The sequence below is a fragment of the Hemitrygon akajei genome, chromosome 11 (assembly GCF_048418815.1).
Source record: "Hemitrygon akajei chromosome 11, sHemAka1.3, whole genome shotgun sequence".
In the NCBI taxonomy this organism is placed as follows: domain Eukaryota; kingdom Metazoa; phylum Chordata; class Chondrichthyes; order Myliobatiformes; family Dasyatidae; genus Hemitrygon; species Hemitrygon akajei.
This window is the reverse complement of record NC_133134.1, coordinates 14,769,074-14,794,714: the sequence shown is the minus strand read 5'-3', so window position 1 is coordinate 14,794,714 and position 25,641 is coordinate 14,769,074. Positions and strand designations below refer to the sequence as shown.

Genomic DNA, 25,641 nt, shown 5'->3' with positions numbered 1-25,641 from the left:
GATACACCATTTCTTACATCACTATGGCAGCTGCACTTCGTCTTACATTGCCTAGAATGTAAATTGTTCTTTTTTTTATTAGTTTTTTTATACATTTTCTACAGATCGAAATGAAGAACATTAATACAGTGCAAAAATAAACATACAATAATAATATAATACAAAAGAAGATAATTGAGAAAGCACCGAAATTGAAGATATGTAAAATTAGTATCCTCCCCAAGCCCTGCAACAAAAAAGAACTCCAAACCAACCACAACACAATCTAGCCAGTATACATCAGGACATTCAAACCCCCAAAACTGTAAATACACTTAGCAACAGAAGATATTAATGCCTACTACCAACAAAAAAGGAGCTGAAAGCAAGGCACCGAAAAAAAAACCTTAGTTAAGAGGAAGGTTATGAAAATACTCAATAAAAGGTCCCCAGACCTTATGGAACTTTGTATCCGAATTAAGAACTGAATAATGAATTTTTTCAAGGTCTAAGCAGGACATAATATCATTAAGCCATTGAGCATGCGTGGGCGGGGCAACATCCCTCCATCTAAGGAGGATTAAACGTCTAGCCAGGAGAGAAGCAAAAGATAATATTCGACACTTAGTCGAACTCAGACGTAAATCTGTCTCACCCAAAAAACCGAACAATGCAATTAAAGGGTTAGGTTCTATGTGGTGATTCAGAATACAAGATAACGTTATGAAGACGTCTTTCCAAAATTTCTCCAAGCTAGGACAAAACCAGTACATATGAATGAGAGAGGCCTCGCCCCTTTTGCATTTATCACAGAGAGGACTAATGTTAGGGTAAAATCGAGATAGTTTAGATTTAGACATATGGGCTCTATGAACAATCTTAAACTGTAAAAGGCAATGGCGAGCACAAAGAGAAGTTGAATTAATCGATTTGAGAATCAAATCCCAAGTCTCATCAGATAAGGAGATATTTAAATCATGCTCCCAAGCCAATCTAATTTTATCCACAGGGGCACACCGTAAGGATGCTAATTTATCACGAATAAATGATATTAAACCTTTATCTAGTGGATTAATAGAAAGAAAGAAATCCATAACATTTTTCTCAGGCATTTCAGGGAAGTTAGGAATTAAAGGATTAATAAAGTGTCTAATTTGGAGATATCTAAAAAAATGAGCATTGGGCAGATTGAACTTGGCAGAGAGCTGTTGAAAAGATGCGAAGCGATTATCAATAAAAAGATCTTCAAAATGTCTAATGCCCTTCCTATACCAATCATGGAATGCTGAATCATACGTAGTAGGTAAAAAAAGGTGATTATATAAGATAGGGCTAGAAAAGGAAAAACCATGGAAACCATAAAACTTCCTAAACTGAGCCCATATACGCAAAGTGTGTCTCACAAGAGGATTAACAATTAATCCGGACAAACTACTAGGGAGTACAGAGCCAAGAAGTGCAGAGATAGATAAATCTTTAGTGGAACTCAACTCCATTGCCACCCAATTAGGGCACTCGGGTTGGCCATGGAAAAAAGACCAAAAGGTAGCACAACGTATATTGGCTGCCCAATAATATAAACGAAAGTTAGGTAAAGCCATGCCACCCTCTTTTTTAGATTTTTGGAGATAAACTTTATTAATTCTAGAGCGCTTACTCTTCCACAGATATGACAAAATAATAGAGTCTAAGGAATCAAAAAAAGATTTAGGAATAAAAATTGGGATTGATTGAAATAAATATAAAAGTTTAGGGAGAACATACATTTTAACAACATTGATACAACCTACCAAAGACATAGATAGAGGTGACCATTGTAACAGACTCTGTTTTATAGTATATGAAAGATTGGCAAAATTTTCACGAAAGAGATCTTTAAACTTCCTTGTGACTGTAATCCCAAGATAAGTAAATTGATTATGAACTACTTTAAAAGGGAGATCACGAGATGTTAATTCTTGTGCTTCTTTATTAATTGGGAAAAGTTCGCTCTTATGTAAATTAAGTTTGTAGCCAGAGAACTGGCTAAACTGATCAAGAAGTGAAAACATTGGAGGTAAGGATGTAGACGGATTTGAAAGAAAAAGTAATAAGTCATCAGCATAAAGAGAAACTCTGCTCAACACCACCTCTCCAAATCCCAGTCAATTCAGGACAATTTCGAAATGCTATCACCAAAGGTTCTATAGCCAAATCAAAGAGAAAGGGACTTAAAGGGCATCCCTGGCGGGTGCCACGTTTGAGGGTAAATAACTGGGATTTCTGAAAATTGGTCAAAACAGAGGCAGTAGGACACAAATACAGCAATTTGATCCAAGAGATAAAACTTTGACCGAAGTCAAATTTTTCTAAAACTGCAAAAAGGTAGTTCCACTCTATACGATCAAATGCTTTCTCCGCATCGAGGGAAATAACACATTCAGGAATCCCAGTTGGAGGTGAATATAAAATGTTAAATAAACGCCGAATGTTAAAAAAAGGAAGACGGTTTTTAATAAAACCAGTTTGATCATCAAAAATAATAGAGGGAATAACAGTTTCTAATCTATAAGCCAAAACTTTGGCCAAGATTTTAACATCAACATTGAGCAAAGAAATCGGCCTATACGAGGAACACTCTGTTGGGTCTTTACCCTTTTTAAATAAAAGAATAATAGATGCCTCATTAAAAGAGGGTGGCAATTTACCGTAATTAAACGAGTCAGATAATACTGAGAATAACTGAGGGGAAAGAAGTGAAGAGAATGATTTATAAAATTCTACGGGGAACCCATCAGGTCCAGGAGATTTCTCTGAAGACAATGCAGAAATTGCAAAAGATATTTCTTCTGATGAAATAGGCACATTAAGTTTGGCTTTGAAATCAGATGAAAGCGAAGGAATATTCAGATTATTTAAAGAATGGTCAACAGAGATACTGTCATTCAAAGATTCAGAGGAATAAAGTCGAGAATAGAAATTTTTAAATGCGTCATTGATTTCTAAATGATCCGATGTAAAGTCTCCATTCTCCTTCCAGATCTTTGTAATATGTTGTTTGGCTTTGGAACGTCTCAGCTGATTGGCTAGAAATTTACCAGATTTGTCACCATGAATATAGAAGCGACTCTTACTTTCAAGAAGTTGGCGTTCGACAGGTTGAGTAGACAGAAGATTAAATTTAGTTTGAAGTTCTACACGCTTCTTGTATAATTCAGGATTCTTAGTTTGAGCATACAGTTGATCCAATTCTTTAATCTGATTAATGAGGTCTAATCGATCTGCACAGGACTTTCTATTAAGATTTGCTGTATAGGAGATTATTTGACCCCTCAAATGTGCTTTCATGGCATCCCAGACAATCTGGGATGACATTTCAGATGATGTATTGATGTTAAAATAAAAGGTTATCTGATCCTTAATAAATTTTAGAAAATCATCATCCGATAATAAAGTCTAGTCAAAACGCCAGTGTTTATTCCTCTGAGGGAGACCAGGAAAATTTAAAGACAAAGTAATTGGGACATGGTCAGAAATCAGTATACTCTGATAGTCACAAGAATAGACAAATGGAATAAGTTGATTATCGAGTAGAAAGTAGTCAATTCTAGTAAAGGTATGGTGAACATGTGAAAAAAAGAATAGTCTCTCTCAGTGGGATGAAGGAAACGCCATATATCAGAGATACCATAATTAGAGAGAAAAGAGTGAATAGCTAAGGCAGATTTAGTAAGTAGTCTAGTAACAGAGGACGATCGATCCAAATTAGGATCTAACCAACAATTGAAATCGCCACCCAGTATAAGAGAGTATGAGTTTAAATCTGGTAGCGAGGAGAAGAAACGTTCAAAAAAATTAACATCATCAAAATTGGGAGCATACAGGTTTGCTAGTACAACTTTAGTATTGTATAATTTACCAGAAACAATAATAAAGCGGCCATTTGTATCAGATACCTTATGGAGTTCAAAAGGAATATTTGAATTAATATGGAGACCCCCCTAGCTTTGGCAGCAAAGGATGAATGAAAATGCTGACCCGCCCACTTTGACAGAAGCCGAGAATGATCAAAACTACGAATATGAGTTTCTTGAAGGAAAGCAATGTCAGCTTTGAGTTGTTTAATATGCGAGAAGACCTTCCTTCTTTTAACAGGATGATTCAATCCCTTTACATTCCAGCTCACAAATTTAAGTGAATTAACCATTATCAATTGTTAGTGCATAGAAGGTAGCAGGCATATAGAAAATCAAGCAGTACAATAACAGTCTGGGAGCAAAAATGTAAACATAGATCCGTAGAATCAAAACAGAGACATGTCCTGAATAACAAAGGAAAACAAAAGAAACAGTGAGTAGTGTTGGAACTGGAGAATCCACCCCCCCCTCGCAACCCAAAATTAGACGGCTACCTAAAAAAGCAGCTAGCTCTACCAAAAAAATTAACCCAAGTATGACTTCCAGTTCTGTGTCGTTAACAAAAGTTCCGTATAAATAATATAGGTAAATTGTTCTGAAAGACACTGTATTGGCATCTGACTTATACTCACTTGTGCACGCAATGACCAGCTGTTTTGTTGACATTGAGGGAAAGCCTGGTGCCATGATACTGTGACATTCGCATGGCGCGCGTACGCACACACACACGCACACACCCACCCACCCACCCATCATCATCATCAAAGCTGTCAAGAAGGGTGATATTATTATGGTCTGTGAACACATCTCTATCCTGCTAAGGTCAAATGTCAGGTTTTAGAGATATCATCTTACATTCCTCTGGATCAGGGACTCCCAGATAGTTGTGCAAGTGTTTTGAGAGGCTGGTGCTGAAACATCAATTCCTGCCTGAGAAGCGACTTGGACCTGCTTCAATTTGCCTACAAGAGGAACAAGTCCACAGCAGATGCCATCTCATTGGCTCTGCACTCAACCCTGGAATATCTGGACAGCAAAGATGTATAGATCAGGTTGCTCTTTATCAACTGCAGCTTGTCATTCAATACTATGATGCTCTCAAAACTAATAACAAGCTCCAAGACCTTGGCCACAATACCTCGAGCAATTAGATCCTGTATTTCCTCACTTGTAGACCCCAGTCAGTTTGGATTGGCAATGACATCTCCTCCACAATCTCCATCAGCACAGGTACACCTCAGGGCTGTATGCTTCGCCCCCTGCTATACTTGCTTTACACTTATGACTGTGTTGCTAAGAACAGCCCCAGTGCCACAGTCAAGCTTGCTGAAAACAACATATAGGAAGGAGATTGAAAATCTGGCTGAGTGGTGTCGTAACAGCAACCTCTTACTCAGATGTCAGCAAGACTGAAGAACTGATTATTGACTTCAGGAGAAGGAAACCAGAGGTCCATGAGCTAGTCCACATTGGAGGATCAGAGGTTGCGAGGGTCAGTAACTTTAAATTCCTCAGTGTTACTAGTTCCAAGGTTCCATCCTGGGGCCCAGCACAGCAGTGCCTCTACTTCTTCAGGAGTTGCGGTGATTCAGCATGACATCTAAAACCTTGACAAGCTTCTGTAGATTTATAGTGGAGACTATATTGACTGGCTGCATCATGGTCCAGTATGGAAACACTAATACCCTTGAATGGAAAATCCTACAAAAGGTAGTTGATACAGTCCAGTCCATCCTGGGTAAAACCATTGAGCAGCATCTGTCATCAGAAGCCCCAAGCACCCAGGTCATGCTCTTTTCTCATTGCTGCTATCAAGAAAAAGGTACAAGAGCCTCAGGACTCACCACAAGGATCAGGAACAGTTATTATCCCTCAGCTATCAGGCCCTTGAACCAAAGGGGATAATTTTACTCAACTTCACGCCTCATCATTGAAAGATTTCACAACCTACGGACTCACTTTCAAGGACTCTGCGCCTCATGTTCTCAAAATTTATTGATTATTTATTTATTATTATCATTTCTTTTTTTGTATTTGAACAGTGAGTTGTCTTTTGCATACTGATTGAATGGCCAATTTAATGTGATCTTTCATTGACACACACAAAATGCTGGTGGAACACAGCAGGCCAGGCAGCATCTATAGGAAGAAGCACTGTCGATGTTTCGGGCCAAGACCCGAACTAACTCTGGACTAACTGGAAGAAAAGATAGATCGTGTTTGATCCTTCATTGACTCTGTTATGGTTATTATCCTATAGATTCATTGAGTATGCCTGTTAGAAAATGAATCTCAGGGTGACGTATGTGTACTTTGAACATCTTCCAACTTTACAGTGCCTCAACCATGCACAGACCATTTCTATCTTCTCCCCAAGGTCCACAAGGATTGCCTGGTCAGACCCATTGTTTCAGCCTGCTTTTGCTCTACTGAATATTTTTCATACTAACTTGACTTCATTCTTCTCGCCTGTCTCATTTTCCCCTACTTGTATCTGTGGCACTTTATGTATCCTCCTCCAGTTGGCTCATCTTTACTATGGGCATACTATCCTTCTGCAACTCCATCCCATCATCAGGAGGGTTGGAGTGCCCACTGCTTCTCCCTTGAACAGTGACCTTGAATCAGTTACTGTCTAATTTTTGCCCAATCTTTTGCCTTGCTGAAATTATCCTCACATTGAACAATTCCCCTCACTTTCTCCAGGTCTGGGGTGAGGGTATGGTAAGTTGCAATGGTGTCAAGCTGGGATATATGAAACATTGTTTCAATCCTATTGCTTCCTCCCTTAATTCCTTTATGTTGCATCAATAGATGTATTGGTGCTGCTTTCTGCATTTGTATAGATTACACCAAAATCATTTTCTTTACTGCCATCTAATTCTCAGAAATGAAGTGGGCCTGTTTGGAAATGTAAGAGATGTGGATGACAATTTTAAAAGCACAATAAACAAAAGATATGGGCAGCTGATTAATTGGTATTTTGAAGACTTAAAATCAAGAGGTATTAGCTAAAATAAATTTGTCTAAAAGTTGATTAGGAAAGGAAGTGGGCAAAATACTGCAAAAGCCAATGGAAAATTCAAATAAGAGCCAAATGCAGTACAGATTGGATGTTACTGCACAGGAACTGAAGCATAAAAGTTTGAAGAAGCATAGAAGTGATAATTAAAAGACTTAAAAAGCAGCCATAATGAAAATCTGAATTACAGCAGGCTGAAACGATATGGAAAAAATGTAATGGCGTACAGAACAATTGTTAAGGTTTTTATTGGTATATGTAAAAAAAATCAAGAATGAGTAAAGTAGGTTTAAGATGAATATAATTTTTTGCGGGAGGCAGATATTTTGCTTTGATTATCTGAAGTGAGTGGGGAAAAAAGTGTTAAAGTCGAGTTTATTGTCAATTACGAGTACATGTAAGCACAGGTGCATTAAGAAACTTACCTGCGACAGTATCACAAGCATATACATCTTAAAAGCAACATTCACAAGCAAAACATAAAGGAAATTATACATTTTTTATAAGAACGAATACAATTAGAAGAAAAATAACAATAAAAAATATCTTTTTTACAAAGTAGGGAGTGATCTTTTGTTTTACAACATATTCATTGACTTGTGAGAATAAAATCAGGCCTATGAGGTGTTATGTAGTTGAGCCATTTTTCCCAGTATGAATCAAATTGTTCCAACTTACGATTAACTGATGCTGTTAGCTTCTCCATTTTGTAAATGTCCATTGTAATTTCCATCCATACATTTAAAGTTGGTCTCTCCTGTGATAACCATTTCCTAGTAAGAGTTTTTATCAGCCACCAGCAGTATATTCATTAAATATTTATCTCTTTTCAACCATTCTTGAGGTATATACCCAAAATATATGGTCTTACTCTCTAAGAGTATTCTCTTATTTTGTTTGTTCTTTCTCTTCTCTCCTTTCTAGAAGTGTATACCTCAGATAATTATTATGTGGAGATTTGTGATAAATATGACTATATGATATATATGTACAGTATCTGAAATACATCTTATGGAAAAGTTTGATGATAAACTTGAATAAAAAATAAATTAAAAAAAAGAAAAAAAACTTTTGTTTTCGTAAAGAGATCAAAATGCCAATTGTCAAATTGTTGCTAAATTGTCATGATTATGGTTTTCCAGTTGGTTCAAGGACTGAAGGAAAGTAGATGTTTTTGAACTTGTGGTGTGGGACTTAAGCCTTCTGTACCAGCTGTCTGATGGTAGCAGTGAGAGGACAATATAGATTAAATAGTGGGTATCTTTAATGATGGATGTTGTTTTCTTAAGGCAGCACCTCCTGTAGGTGCTACTGATAGTGGAAGATATGTCCATGATGTATTGAGCAGAGTCTTGTTCTCGCTTGTTATGTTGCTGCACATTCGAATTGCCACATTGTACCATGATGCAACCAGTCAGGACCCTTTCAGTAGTCCATCTGTAGAAGTTTGACAGAATGTTCAGTGACAGGCCAATCTTCCTTAACCTACTAAGAAAGTAAAATACAATATAGCAACTAATAACTAATACACCCTATCCTTGTTATGTGTGGGGATACGTTCCTCACAGTCGACACATAATGTGAATAATAATTCAAATGGAGAAAATAGGGATGCGTTCCAGAGGGCTTCCTAAATATGTTTTATCCGTAATTTATTCACATTTTCATACCAATGTTCATGTTATATTTTATCAATTTAAGGTAATATTCAGTGTAATAAACCGTAGAAAGTTAACATACTATGGTGTACAGTACTCACCAACAGTGGCAGGTGTGTTCGCTCCGGGTCATGAGTGGTTGTTGTGGTCGTCGGGATCATATCAAGCACAGCAAGGGGTGAAGGAAGACTCGCAGAACTCTTAGAACTGCCGGCAGCAGGAGATGACACCGGTTTGAAGAAAGTGGTGAGGGTTGTTTGCTTGGCAGCATTTTGTTTTTCAGCAAAAATTTTCTTGTAGGGAAGAAGGGTTGACGGCAGGAAACGACTGAAATGCTGACTCCTTTCTAAACTTGGGTCCATGTCCATCGCCATTTGTGCCAAATGTTCTGACTTCCACCATTCCCCTGCTGGTAAACTCTCGGGATTTTCAAAATCGTCTGTTGCTTGCAGCATCTGAGAGATAGTTCGCTGTAAAAAAAACCGCCTTGAATGTGGATCACACCTTGGTCAAATGGTTGAATCAGCGATGTTGTGTTAGGTGGCAGGAAACGCACTGTTATGTTAGGATGAGTGCTGTCCAAATGTTTAGGATGGGCTGGCACATGTCAAGCAACAAAAGAACTTCAAAGCCAAGATTCTGTTCCTGGCATTAGCGTCTCAGAGCTGTGTTACCTTCACCTGATGCTGTGCTGTTTATAATTTCCAACTTTTTTTCAAGTGTTAAAGTGGTTCTCTGCCGCTCGGCTGATGGCCAGACGTGACATCGGATGCTTAGGAGGCCTAGTTAAATATTACAAGCACAAAATCACTGCACCGTAGATAAAACCAACAAAAGTTTAAGAGCGCAGGATCGCACATCCACACCTTGCCAAAACCAATGTGAGACTGGCGGGAGTGAGACTGTGAGGCATGTGCATGTGACTTGTATTGGCGGGAAAGCAGTTCTTCTCGCGTAACTGAGTTTTGGATGCATATAAGGAGACGGTAGAAATAGGTTCCTCGCATAACTGAATCCGCATTGTTTGAAGACGCACATAACGGGGATAGGGTGTAACTAGTTTGTTAGACAAATAGTACTGAAAATAAATTCAGGAAAAAAGGAACAAGAAGAGTTAACCCCTCAAGCCCATTCTGCATTTCGTTGTTTTGTCTGTCATTCCATTTGCCCACCTCTGTTCCTTTTCCATTCATTTCTTTCAATGTCACATTTTAAAATAATAGTTGACTAGAAGAAATGAGTCCTCTGTCAGGATAAACTTCTAATTTTCTTTGTAATTAATTAATTCCTTTACAGGGCCATTGTTGGGTCATTGGCAAACTTAGACGATGCGATAAAAGACCTACTTATTCAGGTTTATTAATACAAGAAATAGTTGCATCTGTAGTTCCTGTAGGAAAGGGTTAGTTTCAGCCTTCCAACTTTGAGTAGTTATCCATTACTTCTGCTTTCTGTTTCCTGCTGCTCTATTGGCTTTTGAAGTAAATATAAATGCAACATATCTGTAATTTCCTTGTTTTCATTTAACATTTCACAGGACTTACTTTTCTCCAGAATTAACCTCATTTCCAAAGAGTTGCAAACTTCATTTTTTAGTATCTGTTACAAGTTTCCTGTCAAACTATCTGGTGTTCACTGTCTGCTTTATAATCTGTTATTGTTCGTTGTATTTCTCAGTCACCAGGAACAGCACTGGTTTTTGTCTTGTCTTTAAAGTTGCCCTTATTGCCATACTAGTTCATGGGTGTTGCTTAGTGTCTGAGCCTTGCTACTCAGTTTCTCTTTCACTTTGTTTAATTTTCTAAATTCTTTTACCTGATCTTCTGTCATTTGATCAGCTTCTATTTGCTTGCCAAAGCAACAGGTGCTATCCCGCTGACTCTTCACGCGACCCTGGAACATCTGGACAGCAAAAATGCATATACCAGGATGCTCTTTATCACATATAGCTCAGCATTTAACATCATAATTCCCTTAAAACCAATCAGTAAACTCCCAAGACCTGGGCCTTGTACAATTGGATCCTGGACTTCCTCACTTTCAGACCCCAGCCAGTTTGGATTGGCAAAAAAATCTCCACAATCTCCATTAGCACAGTAGCACTGCTGGGATGTGTACTTAGCCCTCTGGTCTACTCGCTTTACACCTATGACTGTGTGGCATAAGTACAGCTCCAACACCATATAGAAGTTTGCTGGTGACACCACTGTTGTGGGCTGTATCAAAGCTGGTGATGAGTCATCATACAGGAAGGAGATTGAAAACTTGGCTGAGTGGTGTAATAACAACAACCTCTGATTCAATGTCAGTAAAACCAAGGAACTGATTATAGACTTCAGGAGAGGGAAACAAGAACTCCATGAGCCAGTAATCATCGGAGGATCAGAGGTGGAGAGGTTCAGTGACTTTAAATTCCTGGGTGTCACTATCTCAGAAGGTCTGACCTGGACCTACATATTATTGCAAAGAAAGCACGACACAGCCTCTACTTCCTCAGGAATCTGTGGAGGTTTAGCATGTCATCAAAAACCTTAGCAAATTTCTGTATATGTGTGGTGGAAAGTGTGCTGTCTGGTTGCCTTATGGCCTGGAATGGGAACACCAATGTCTTCGAGTAGAAATTCCTACAAAAGGTAGTGGATATGGCCCAGTACATCACGGGTAAAACCCTCTCAACTGTTGAGCACATCCACATGAAACATTGCCGAAGAAAAGCAGCATCTATTATCAGACATCCTCACTACCCAGTCCATGCCCTTTTCTCGCTGCTGCCATCAGGTAGAAGGCACAGGAGCCTCAGGACTTGTACCACCAAGATCAAGAACAGTTATTACTCCTCAACCATTAATCAGGCTCTTGAACAAAAGGGAATAGCTACGCTCATTTAAGTACTCTTTTATATGTTATTTCATGCTTGTTATTTACTGCTATTTATTTATATCTGTATGCGTAATTTGTTTACAGTTTCTAATGCTTGCAGTTTAAGGTTGCTATTCTACAGATTTGCTAAATATGCCCACAGAAAAAGAATCTCAGCGTTGTATGTGGTGACATGTATGTACTCTGATAATAAATTTTACTTTGATCTTTGAACTTTGAACATAACTGTTTCGCCCAGTTTATGGTCGACAGGCTGTGTGTCATTGCATGGAAGTTAACCTTCCATAAATTGTGAATTTTAGTCGCAGTTTTGTTTATTTTGTTTAGAAAATTGCAGTGAACTCAATTTTACTGTTAAATATTCATGCAATTCCATTCTGTTTAAGTGTAGATCAAATTGGAGAAAGCATAGCCTTTTTGAATTGCGGATATCAATAGGAGAGAAAATAATGTGCTAATCTTTAAAAGTTCTCCAAGGCACAGCAGTGTAACTAGGCTGTTATAAATTAAGCTATAGACAGCATAGTGCTAAAGTGCAAAAGCTTACTGAGACTTTCATATTAATTGCATTTTATATTCATTAGAAAATGTATAAAATAATTAGCCAGTGCTGTTTCAAAGATGTCATTAAGGAATAATATAGTGCATAGATAAAAAAAAAGAATTGAAATGGATAGCTTCTACAGGCTTTTTAATAATATTTAAGGCACAGTGTATTGAGGGGTATTGTGGTGGCTTAATTAGGCAATAAATTGCTTTGTGTTGAAATCATTTCTTTTCATACAACAGTGTTCATAGTTATCATAGCTTTAGTATAATTTAGACAATTTAAGTACCAGGGAGGATAAACGGTTAGGCAGAATACCAGCCTTCTTTTGAAGTGTGTAGGCTTGGAAGTTGTGATGCTACAAGGATGCAAGTAAGATTTGACCTATTAGATGTAATGTGTGAATTAAATTTGTTTCCATTTAGGACAGATGACTCAGCTCTGTGACCTCATCAACAAGAGTGGAGAGCTGCTGGCTAAAAATCTCTCTCACTTGGATACAGTGCTAGGTGCATTGGATGTACAGGAACATTCTCTGGGAGTCTTGGCAGTATTGTAAGTTTCAAATGACTGTTTTTGTATAAATTGAACATAATTGTTTTTATGTAATTAAACTTCGATCCTTGTTCTGGCACCAAAGTGAATTGTTAAGTCTTGGGGGCATTTCGCTACATAAAGGTTGCTAGACACAGTCATTCTGCTTGTCCATTCAAGTAAGTAATATCTTCATAGTGGCTTCTTAGCTGTGTAGTAGGGAATTAGCGGAAGAGGAGATAGTGGCACAGAGGATAATTCTGATGCTGCATAACTCCAGCAACCAAGGTTTAACTCTAACCTCGGGTTGGAGAATTGTGATATGGTGTTGGATGGGGGTTTTATGTGCAGGTGAGAAAGAATGGGCAAGTTAAAGGAAATAAGACCATAAGATATAGGAGCAGAATTAATCCATTTGGCTCATCAAGTGTGCTCCGCCATTTCATCATGGCTAATCCAATTTTTCTCTCAGCCTCAACTTCTCCCTGTATCCCTTCATGCCCTGACCAAACCTCTGCCTCAAATATACATAAAGACTTGGCTGCCACAGCTGCCTGTGACAAAGAATTCCACAGATCCACCACTCTCCAGCTAAAAAAATTCCTCCCCAAACTCCGTTCTAAAAGGATGCCCCTTTTGTAATCATCATTCTGAGTAAAATTTGATTGATTTGACATGCCTCCAATGAAAGTCAAATGATGCTTCTTACTATTTTTAATTTTTTTGTTCTGCAGGTATGTGAAATTTTCTATGCCCAGTATCCCAGATTTTGAAACATTATTCTCCCAAGTTCAGCTTTTCATTAGCACTTGTAATGGTGAACATATCAGATATGCAACAGACACCTGTAAGTATAAGTATCTCTATATTCACATCTACAGTGAATGTTTGCAAAGTAAACGGATGCAACTTTTAACACAGCTCATTCATTTTATTTTTTCTTTTCTAGTTGCGGGTCTTTGTCATCAGTTGACAAATGCTTTGGTAGAAAGAAAACAGGTATTTTTCTAATATTTCATTTTTCAAATTTGTCTCTGGCCTCAAATCAAATTAGGTAGAAATGCTAGAAATATTTTCCTTAGATACTTAGTCTGCTTCATGTTTGACTTTTATGTCTCTGTATGGTTGGAGATTTGCAAACATTTGTTGCATTTTTGAAGTTGTTTGAAAAGAGCATTGGAAGAGTCATGGTGTATACTATGTTTCATAATAGAACTTGATGGCGATGGGGCGAACTGAGAATTGGCAGAAAAAGTTTAAAAATAATTTCCAGCCAATTCGGGTATTTTGGGCCAAACCATTTTTAAAAAATGTGCTCTGAAGAAAGAGTGGAAAATGGAAATTATTACGCTGGATCCCTCTTTTAGAGTTTGGAGCAAAAGATAAACTGTTGGAAAAATCTCAGCAGGTCAAGCAGCATCTGCAGAGGCACAGAAATGATCAACTAAGAATCTGTGCAGGCTGACTTCTCTGCTCTATGATTCTATTATATAAAGCTTTAGTTTATTTCCCAAGATTTGATGGGTTTGACTGTAGTGGATAAATTATGTTAAGCTTTTTTAAGCTTTTTTCAAAATGTTTTTGAAAAAAACTATGTACTTACTTTATCTCTGTTCCAGAATTGAGTAGAAGTTTTTTTTAATAGACGCAGATGATTTTTCTGCTTGATGAATTTCAGTGATTTGAGCCATGGGGAATGACTTCTGCCATGTCCATAAATCAGAATGTACAATCTCCATGCACATTAATGTTCCTTCCCCCCCCCCCCCCCCCAAAAGGGATATCATGTAAATGAACTATTCACAATGCATCCTTCTCATGGAGATTTTCTATGGGAAAATTACATCATTATTCTATTTTTGGATTCTTCCACTTGGATGCCAAGAGTCTAAGTGAAATGAAATATGCATTTATTTGTATTGTATAAAAACAGATAATTTTGGAGTACAGAATGAATAAATACAGCTTATTTGGCTGAACCCCAATTCCCCTGGCATTCAGTTGTGATGTAAAGGGCTTATTGTTTTAAATTGTCAAGTTTTCTCCAACATTGATTTTGTTTCTCAATGGTTTACATGGTGAATAAAGTGGGTTATTCATACAAAATGTCAAATGAAATTCAAATTTGTATTGTACAGTATGTAGTAGCTGAAATAACATTTTGTAGGTTTAAAAATGTTGATTCTTGGCCAGTTTTTCACTTTTCTCCTTGTTGAATGTAGTTCCATTGATACTTTTTCTCTTGCTATCTTCAAAGTTTAAAGTACCATAAATTCCGGTGTATAAGCTGACCCCCCCCACTTTCAAGGTTAAAAATACAGTGACTTTTTCATATTACCTTTATATAAGCCAACCCCTTTTGTAGAGGATTTTGATTTAACCAGAAAGGATCACAAGATCTCACATGATAGTACTCAGCTTTCCCGGATCCAAAACCTGGAAATTTTGTGAACCAGTACCTGCTAAGAAAATAGGCCTATGCATTGTAGAGCGTTATAAGTGAATTCTTAATAAATAAATCAGGGAGGGAAGTTCTGGATTAGGTTCCCAATGGTAAAGAATCCTCTGAAATGTAACCCCCGTGAAACCATTTAGCACCCATCGTAATCTTGTTAAAACATAACACGGGGTGGCAGGATCAGTACGTGTACTCAGTATTGAGTTTGCCACCACCATGTACGAAAGATTAAAATGAATGCAATATGATGCTGGCTTCAAGCTGAAGGTTGTTGATTTTGCTAAAGGGATGAATAATTCTGCAGCTGCTAAGAAGTTTAGTGTAAATGAGAAACGAGTGAGAGAGTGGAGAAAGGCAGAGGACAGACTGAGGAAAATGCTAAAGACAAAATGTGCAAACCGCGGGAAAACATGCCAGTGGCCAGAACTGGAAGAAAAAGTTGTTGAGTGGGTGAATCACCAGCGATCATCTGGATACATTGTTACCAGAGAAATTATTTGGGTTCAAGCATTGAAATGGGCCGAGAAACACCGTGAGGTCAGCGAAAATTTCAAAGTTACGCGAAGTTGGTGCACCCAATTTATGAATGTACGTGATCTTGTGTTGAGACAAAAAACAAAGATTGCTCAGAAGTTGCCGAGCAACCTTGAGAATAAGATTATAGCCTTCCAATCATTTGTGATCAAGCATCGAAAGGCACATTCTTACCCGCTGTCATTGATTGGTAACATGGACGAGACACCAATGTTCTTTGATTTTGCTGGCAACCGCACTGTCAATCAGAAGGAGGAGAAAACAGTCCTTTTCAAAACAACTGGACACGAGAAACACCATTTTACTGTTGTGGTAACGTGTATGGCTGATGGGATCAAACTACCACCAATGGTGATTTTTAAGAGGAAAACATTCCCAAAGAAAGAAAAATACCCGTGGGGTGTTGTTTACGTTCAAGAACGCGGCTGGATGGATGAAGCAGGTTGCTTGAAGTGGGTTAAAGAGGTGTGGCGTCGACGTCCCGAAGGTTTCAGGAAGGAAAAGTTGCTACTTGTCTGGGACATGTTCAAAGTGCACTTGTCAGGTGCGACAAAAGCAGCATTGAAAGCTGAAAATATGGACATTGCAGTCATCCCCGGTGGTTTGATGTCTGTGCTCCAGCCACTAGATGTGAGTTTAAACAAACCATTCAAAGAATTTATGCGTCGACAGTGGAACGAATGGATGATGTCTGGAAATCAGTCATTCGCTCCAGCGGGAGATATGAGGGCCGCATCTCTAGCTACAGTTTGTGAGTGAGTAGTGCAATCTAGGGAGGAAATGAAGGCCGAGTGCATTGTGAAGGCCTTCAAGAAGTGCAGCATCAGCAATGCTTTGGACGGCACTGAAGATCATTTGCTTTGGGAAGAAGACGATGGAGATTTGGCAGCCAGTAAAGCTGCAAATGATGATGTTGAAGCAGAAATTGACAATCCTTACGATGATATGGTGACTGCCGAAGAATGGGACGTGATTTTCAGAGAGTCAGACAATGAAGAGTGTGAAAGTTTCAAGCTCTGAACGTTTGATGACTAGTGTGTACAAGTAAGTTGAGAAACAGAATGTGTTTTGTAGGTCTTTTCTTTTGTGTAGATTTCATAAGCATTTGTATTTTCTTTGGTATTTGAGTTAAAAAAGCCAATAAATATGACCTGTCTTCCATGTATTTTTCCAAAGTTGGCACCCTCTGTATAAGCCGACCCCCTAATTTCAGGACCAAAATTTAGGGCCAAATTTTCGGCTTACACGCCAGAATTTACAGTATATTTATTGTCATTGGATGCATATGTCACCATATACAACACTGAGATTCACTTTCTTGTGAGCGTACTCAATAAATCTATAGAATAATAACCATAACAGAATCAATGAAGGACTGCATCAACTTAGGCGTTCAACCAGTATTCAAAAGGCAACACAGTGTGTCAGTACAAATACAAAAAGAAATAAGCAAAAAATACCTAGAACATGAATCCAGTTTGGTTCTATGTGTCAGTGGGTTGGTGTCCTTGAGTATTTTTGCCAAGGCAAGCACATCGAGGCAAATGTCCGCATGCAAATTGGGTTGAGCTATCAATCTAAGTCGCATAACTGATGGTATTAGTGAGAAGTTATGTCTTTAAGTAATGACATGGGTTAAGTGGATACTCGGTAACAAATAATTTTTTTTAAAGCCATTGCGGGGCATTAGCATTCTGAAGCAGGCCATAGACAAGATGCAAATGAATACTAACCAGCTTACCTCAGTTCATGCTGATCTCTGTCAGGTAAGGTGACTACTTTGTTCATTTTCTCATGTCAAATATTCTTTGTTTTAGGTTAAAAAATGTGCTAGGAAATTCAATTATATCGCATGTAATTTTAGTGTTATAAAATTGAAGTGAAGATTCTTTAGACAACACCTTCCAAACCCACCATCACCTTGAAACCCAAGGGTAGCAAAAGCACTGGAACACCATCGTGTGGAAGTTGCCCTCCAAACCATACACCATATCACCTTTCCTTCACTATTGCTGGAATTCCCTTCTCAGAAGAATCAGAATAAGATTTATTATCACTGGCATGTGTTGTGAAATTTGTTAACTTAGCAGTAGCAGTTCAATGCAATACATAATATAGAATGAAAAATAGATTACTATATATCTATATTGAATTGATTAAAAATCATGCAAAAACAGAAATAATGGATGTTAATAAAGTGAGGTAGTGCTCACAGGTTCAATGACCATTTAGGAATTGGATAGCAGAGGGGAAGAAGCTGTTCCTGAATTGCTGGGTGTGTGTCTTCAGGCTTCTGTACCTCCTACGTGATGGTAACAAAAGAGAAAAAGGCATGCCCTGGGTGCTGGGGGCCCTTAATAATGGACACTGTCTTTCTGAGACACCACTCCTTGAAGGTGTCTTGGTACTTTGTAGGCTAGTACCCAAGATGGAGCCAACTAAATTTATTACCCTCTACAGCTTCTTTCAGTCCTGTGCAGTAGACCCCCCCCATACCAGACAGTGATGCAGCCTGTCAGAATGCTCTCCACGGTACATCTATAGAAGTTTTTGAGTGTATTTTTTGACATTCCAAATCCCTTCAAACTCCTAATGAAGTATAGTTGCTGTCTTGCCTTCTTTATAGCTGCATGGATATGTTGGGACCAGCTTAGATCCTCAGAGATCTTGGCACCCAGGAACTTGAAACTGCTCAGTCTCTCCACTTATGATCCCTCTGTGAGGATTGGTATGTGTTCCTTCGTCTTATCCTTCCTGAAGTCCACAATCAACTCTTTTGTCTTAACTGACGTTGAGTGCCAGGTTGTTGCTACGACACCACTCCACTAGTTGGCATATCTCGCTTCTGTACACCTTCTCGTCTCCATCTGAGATTCTACCAACAATGATTGTATCATCAGCAAATTTATAGATGTATTTGAGCTATGCCTAGTCATACATTCATGGGTATAGAGAGAATAGAGCAGTGGGTTAAGCACACACCCCGAGGTGCACCAGTGTTGATTGTCAGCGAGGAGGAGATATTATCACCAATCCGCACAGATTGTGATCTTCTGGCTGAGGATCCAAATGCAGAGGGAGGTACAAAGGCCCAGGTTCTGTAACTTATCAATCAGGATTGTAGGAATGATGGTGTTAAATGCTGAGCTATAGTTGATGAACAGTGTCCTGACACAGGTGTTTGTATTGTCCAGGTGGTCTAAGGCCGTGCGAAGAGCTATTGAGATTGTGTCTGCCGTTGACCTATTGTGACGATAGGCAAATTGCAATGGGTCCAGGTCCTTGCTGAGGCAGGAGTTCAGTCTAGTCATGACCAACCTCTCAAAGCATTTCATCACTGTAGATGTGAGTGCTACTGGGCAATAGTCATTAAGGCAGCTCACATCCTTCTTAGCAGTATTTTGGGTATACCCACACCTCAAGGACTGCAGTGGTTCAAGAAGGCAGTTCACCCGCGCCTTCTCAAGGGCAACTAATGATCAGCAATTAAGTGTTTGCTCAGTCTGTGAAGCCCACATCCCTTGAATGAATTTTAATAAAACATGATAATGACAACTTGGGAGTCATTTTGTATCACACAGCTGAGCTCTTCCTGTTGTGTCACTCTTGTGACCCCAAAGTGATTCTTGCTTTTAGTCTGCATGAGATGATGTCACAAGTATTTGACTGACCTTAATCAACCATTTATTTCTGAATACATTTTTTACAATTGCAATTAATACTTAATGCAACCAAACAAGTCTATAGGGTTTTATAAAAGGTTTTATGTGGAGTATTTAATGACTATAGAGATAGAGGGGAATCTGTAGATATAATGTATTTGGATTTCCAGAAAACATTTAGCATGGTACTGCAATAAACGCTCCAGTATTAGATTAAAGCTGGCAGTATTGGGGGGAATGATGATGTAGACTGAAGACTCATTATCACATAGAAGACAAAATTGGAATAAATACTTTCTTTACAGAGTAGAAGGATGTAAGTCATGAAATGATCTGATAACAATTTTAACCTTCAGTTATTTCCCATCTATATTAATGATTTGGAAGAAGTGCAGAGTGTACGCTATCCATTTTTGCTAATGTTAGGGAGGGGAGCTGGCTGCATTGGGGATGATTGCGGCAAGATGTAGCAGGGTTGAGTGAGTGGGGAATAAAGTTGGTAAATGAAACTAAATGTAGTCAGGAGAGGTTGCGAATGAGCGAAGTACAGAGAGATCAATGTAGTTCAGGTGCAAGAATCATGACGTTAGCAGGGAAATTCAGTAAGTAGATGGTAAAGCATATGGAATAGTGATCTGTATTGGAGTTTAGAAAAGTAGAGTACTGTTACAAATGTACCAGGTGTTGGTCACACCTGCAGCACTGTATACAGATGTGATGGCATTCTGCAAGAAAACATACAATGGATTCCAGTTAATTGGGCCAGCTGCTTATATGCGACAACTCTTAAAGAACAAAAACTAATTGAGAAAATAGCCGGGATTCCCTTTGTTTATGCCACTTAATTGGAACAGGAAATGTTGCTGAACAGTTTCTAACTAGCATCAGCCACATGCACATGTGTGGCCATTAGACACTACATAGTGCTTAGAGTGAAGAGTTCTTAAATAGCGTCAGTTGTGTGTGCTTGTGTTATGTTTTCCATTTGGGCTGACGGATGTCAATTCAAATGCAGTGATTTTTGATAATTTTGTTTGTTATTTCGAGTTTAAAAAAAATTTCAGACTCTTGCCAAGATGCCTGGAAAAGATTTGACACTAGCCGTAAAAATAAATTACCCCACATGCAGTGTACACTGGATGAATTCCTCCATCAATAAATATTAGGAACTAATACACAGTTTTATGGCATTGTAGTAGTATTCGTAGTGTTCTAATTTGTTCTGTTTCTCAGATAAATACATAATTTGTTCCTCAGTTAAATGATGTTTTTTATATACCATTTTCCTTCACCCCAGCTGTTCCCTACCTGGAAGTGGCTATGACTGATATTTGTAAAGAAAATGGAGCTTATGATGCAAACTATTTCCATGAGCTAGCTATTTGGGACAGCCGCTTAATTGGGGCCAAATGTACTGGTCCCAATGAATCACAATTATCTGGAATCCACTGTACTAGCATCAGTAACAGTTCAAAAGATATTGATTAATTCCTAGTTTGAGACTATTTTCCTTTAGGGATGATTAAAGTATTTAGAATGAAAGGGTGATCTTTTAAGATTCTAAGTGGGTATAGCAAAATAAATCTTGATATTCTAGCTAGTGGGATGGTCATAGGGTTGGAGAGCATAGAAACAGGCTCTTCAGGCCATTGTTTCCCTATTGTCGATCATGCCTATCTACTAATCCCACTTGCCTATATTGATCCATATCCCTATATCCTTCACTTGCCTGTCCAAATGTCTCTTAAATGTTGTTACTATTCCTGTCTCCACCATCTCCTCTGGCAACAACTACACTTTATGCAGAAACTTACCCTATAGGTTCCCCTTTAAATCTCCCCCTTGCACCTTAAGCCTACTCCTCTTGTTTTAAATGATTCCTTATCAATTTCTGTATCTTGTTTCATTTAACAATGGTGAAATTTTTACTTACTATCACAGCGTTCCTCTTCCACGTAAATAGTAAACTTCATGGATATTAGCATACGATACTTGATCAGTAGAGAATTTCATACAATCTTGTTACTTCTTTCCAAATAAGCAATCTTAATTTATCTAATGAAACCGTCTACTTTTCAGAATTCTTTTTATGCTTTCAAGTTTAATTAATTTATATAGCCTTTTAGTTCAACAAACAAAATCAGCTGTGTAATTTCTATCTGTAATTTAATAAACGAGATTTGGCTTTTGCATTGAAGTTGCTTACGTAGATGAGGTTCTTGGCTCTAAAGTTGAGTAAAAGAGTTTTTAAAAAATGAAGTTGTTTTTTCTCTTTCTATTTATAGCTTTGCCTCCTAGCGAAATGCTTCAACCCTGCTGTTCCCTACCTGGAAGTGGATATGACTGATATTTGTAAAGAAAATGGAGCTTACGATGCAAAGCACTTTTTATGCTATTACTATTATGGTGGTATGATCTATACAGGACTCAAGAATTTCGAGCGGGCTCTATATTTCTATGAACAGGTAAAAATTGATATAGTTGTTTGATTGCTTCAAAGAAGGTATTTAAAAAATAAAGCTGAAAAATTACTGATAGGAATCATCATATTACAATTATTGTAAAATTGCTATGCAACATTTCTGTTATAGTTACAATGGTTAATGGCTAGATAGTGGGTAGATAGTCTTTCTGCTGGTTAAGAGGAGCTTTTTTCTCCAAACAAATAGACTTGAGGTTCTCAGTGCCTCTCTGACCACTGCTGCTCCACTTGGGGGAGAAGGCATGGGCCAATATTCCTGTGAGTTTACTAGGAATGTTTTCTTAAAAAGAAAAAGAGAATTGGAGTGCCATGGTAGCGTAGTGGTTAGCACGGCACTTTTACAGCATGGCGTTGGAGTTTGAAGTTCAATTTCAGCATCACCTGTAGGGAGTTTGTACGTTCTCCCCGTGGCTGTCAGTGTTTCCTCCCACAGTCCAAAGACTTACTGATTTGTCATTGTAAATTGTCCTGTGATTAGGCTAGTGTTAAATAAGTGGATGTTCTGCGCTGTGTCTCTAAGTAAATAAAATAAAATATCCATGAAATACTATTTTTGTCCTCCCAGCGATTGCTTATTCCTTTCTATTGATCTTGCCTGACCTACTGAGTTCCTCCAGCATTTTGTATGTATTACTCTGGATTTCCAGCATCTTTCATGTCTGTAATGTGGGGTCTATTCTCTCATGCCCTCTGGTGAGGATAGCTAGGATTGTTTGCTGCTCAACCTCTGAGTGTGGGCATTCACAAGTACTGTCTTTTTACTGTAATTTGATAACTGTGGTTGGGCTAATCTTGGTTCTGGCATGGTTATAGTTGAACAATTTCCCATTCGTCACGTACTGTAGGTAAGTTTTACCCCTGCTGGAAGCAAGTTGAAGGTGAGGTGAAACATGTCAAGGATGATTGAAAAGAAAACTGCTGTTGTGGTTTGTCCTTACTCAAGACTGGGACTGGCATTGAAGACAGCGGGGGAAGGCTGTCTTTGACTATATTAATCTGCTTCATTGTTAATTCCAGTTCATGGCTTGACCTACATGTAAATGCTGAAATTAAATTGTTGAAGTACTCTTTAACAAATGGAAGCTTTTTCTCCCCTTCAGGCTATAACAACTCCTGCCATGGCAGTCAGTCACATTATGTTGGAATCTTATAAAAAGTATATACTTGTCTCCTTGATTCTGCATGGAAAGGTTCAGCAATTGCCTAAGTACACATCACAGATAGTGGGAAGATTCATTAAGGTGAGAGCACATTTTTTGGAGGAACCTAACTTTGACTAATGGTTACTGGGAGAATATTTATTTTAGTAGCAGGATCTCTTGACAATACATCACATATTTTAGATATTACTTGCTAACTTTCATCCTGGGTGTTTGCAGGTAAATATTGAATACTACAATTCATTTAAATTGTTTGTTTAAAGTGAAAAATGAAGATTTGTTTGATGTTTGCTATTTAGTTTCGGTTGGTTTTTGAAATCCAACAAAACCAATTCATGCTCTAAATCATAACCTTTCAAATGTTTTATAAAATATTAAGGTTAGGAATAAAATTCAGAGTGATTTGATGTAGATGCTGATCTACATGGTACACGGGAGCTGAATCAAACTCTGCATTTTTTTTTAATGCAGTTAATTGTCTTTACTGTTCCTCTACCACTTAACCAAACAGTCAGGATGGTTAAATCCACAGCTGCCTTCTCTCTTTTCATTGTTGTACTTTGAGGAGCCTTTTGAAACACTCATCACCTCCATCTGAATAGGGGTTAATCCCAAAACGATTTGCGTTTCCTTTATGCACTTTGCTCATAATACCCGTCTTCCAAGCTAGTTGCTGGGCACTTCAGATGCCCCACCTAATCCACCTTTAATATCAGGTCAAGTCACTTTTTATTGTCATTTCGACCATAACTACTGGTATAGTACAAACGAGACGACGTTTTTCAGGACCATGGTGTTACATGAAACAATACAAAAGCTACACTGACACTACATAAAACAGCACAAAAACTATACTAGACTACAAACCTACACAGGACTGCATAAAGTGCACAAAACAGTGTAGGCAGTACAATAAATGATAGGCAGTACAATAAAGACAATAGACACAGCAGAGGGCAGTAGGTTGGTGTCAGTCTAAGCTCTGGGTATTGAGGAGTTTGGTGGCTTGGGGGAAGAACCTGTTGCACAGTCTGGTCGTGAGAGCCTGAATGCTTCGATGCCTTTTGCCAGATGGCAGGAGAGAGAAGGGTTTGTATGAGGGGTGCGTGGGGTCCTTCACAATGCAGTTTGCTTTGCATATCAAGAGAGCAGTATCAGGAATTCAACCTTAATCAGTCTTGCCAAAATCAAGAAATTGTAAAGTATAGGTGTTGAACTGTGCTTTCAAAATTATTTGGAATCCCAATTTCTAAATTTTGAGGTAACATCCAAGATGTTGACCATTATGTTGCACATTGAATACAGGTGGCCAAGGAATTTTAACAGCTTCTCCAATTAATTAGCTTTGTTAAATCACCCACAACAGCCTGCTGCCTAATTCTTTATGTTAAGAGTACTTTAAGAATTAGTTTAGTGGATTAGGAAACCAGAGATATACCAATGATTTAGATTCATTGAAATATACAGTGAAATTTGTCTTTTGCATTAACAACAAATACACCTAAGGGTATACTGGGGGCAGCCTGCAAACGTCGCCACACATTCTGGCGCCAACATAGCAAGCCCATGGTGCTTGGCAGAACAACACAGAATACAACAAGGAACAAAACATCAGCAAAACAAGTCCCATTCCTCCACCCCCGCTCACCCACCCCATAGCCAAATCAGTAGTTACATTTAAATCCAGGTTCTTGACTAGCAAGGGTGTCAAAAGTCACAGACAGAAAGCAGAAGAATGAGGTTGAGTAGGATACTAAATGATGAAATGGCGGAGCAGACTGGATGGGCCAAATGGCCAAATTTGATCCTGTGTCTTATAGTTACACACAGTGCTGAAATGATATGGAGATATTCACGCAGGCATGCTCATCAGCTTTGTAAGATGAGACTAAAGTTCAAATATGACTACAGAAACAGAATTTAAATTCAATTATTTAAATGATTGTAATATATAATTAGCAGCAGTATTGGTGATTATTAAACTCCAGGTTATCATCAGAGTCCACCTGCTGATACTTACAATGCAGATAATCTGCTGTCATTTCCTGTTTTGCTTGTCATTCCAATACTGTATGTACCATTATAGTTAAATGTATTTGAACTAGTCTAGCTATTTACTTAATTCCAGGCTATTTGGAGATGTAGAATAAATGCTGGTCTTGTCAGCAATGTCTACATCCTGTAAATAAACTAAATGTAAATTTAGAGCAGTAAGTTAAACTAATTTAATATAATGATTGAAAATGAAACATGGTGTAAATTCTCAGAAGGTCAGGCAGCATCTGTGGCAGAGAAACAGAGTTCAGGGTTTGCATTGAAGGTTCTTAGTAGCATTATCATTTGAAGTACATAAGCTTTGAACTGGAACATGTTTCCCTTTCCACAGATGCTGCCTGATCTCCAGAATGTTTTGTTTCAGATTTCCAGCATCAGCACTTCTTTATAAAATTTTTATTCAAAATGATGCTGTTTGTTTATACTTCAGTCTTTTTTTAATTTAAAAAGAATGGCTGTACATCAAATTAACTAAGCGTGTCCATTACTTGGTTAATTTTGACTATTTATTTTAATATTTGTGCTCTTTCCCCTGCTGCCCTTTGGTTTGATTTAATTCAGATGTGGACTGGCATATGATGTAAACTGTTGAACACCTTGTGAGCAGCACGACTGACATGATGATAGTAGTGCTGAGGAAAAAGTGACTGGGAGATGGTGCCTACAATGGTAAAGTCTAAAAGTTACCATTTGAACATTCTACAAATGTGTTGCTACTTGAAGGTTACTTTCCTTTCTGGTTCTGTTGCATCTCTTAGTATCATCCCCATTCAT

The 25,641-nt window shown here is 38.2% G+C and overlaps 1 protein-coding gene across 2 annotated transcripts in view; it reads left to right on the top strand.

The window, feature by feature from the left end:
* The window catches only part of cops3 (COP9 signalosome subunit 3), a 37,576-nt gene that overhangs the window by 2,441 nt on the left and 9,494 nt on the right, over positions 1–25,641 (top strand). The window contains exons 2-7 of one of the 2 annotated variants that reach the window (XM_073060244.1): positions 12,408–12,537; positions 13,251–13,363; positions 13,466–13,515; positions 17,182–17,274; positions 21,456–21,635; positions 22,753–22,893. In XM_073060244.1, coding sequence (XP_072916345.1) covers positions 12,408–12,537; positions 13,251–13,363; positions 13,466–13,515; positions 17,182–17,274; positions 21,456–21,635; positions 22,753–22,893 — 707 coding nt within the window. The remainder of the gene's footprint in view (positions 1–12,407; positions 12,538–13,250; positions 13,364–13,465; positions 13,516–17,181; positions 17,275–21,455; positions 21,636–22,752; positions 22,894–25,641) is intronic. The other variant, XM_073060245.1, reaches the window with a different exon arrangement.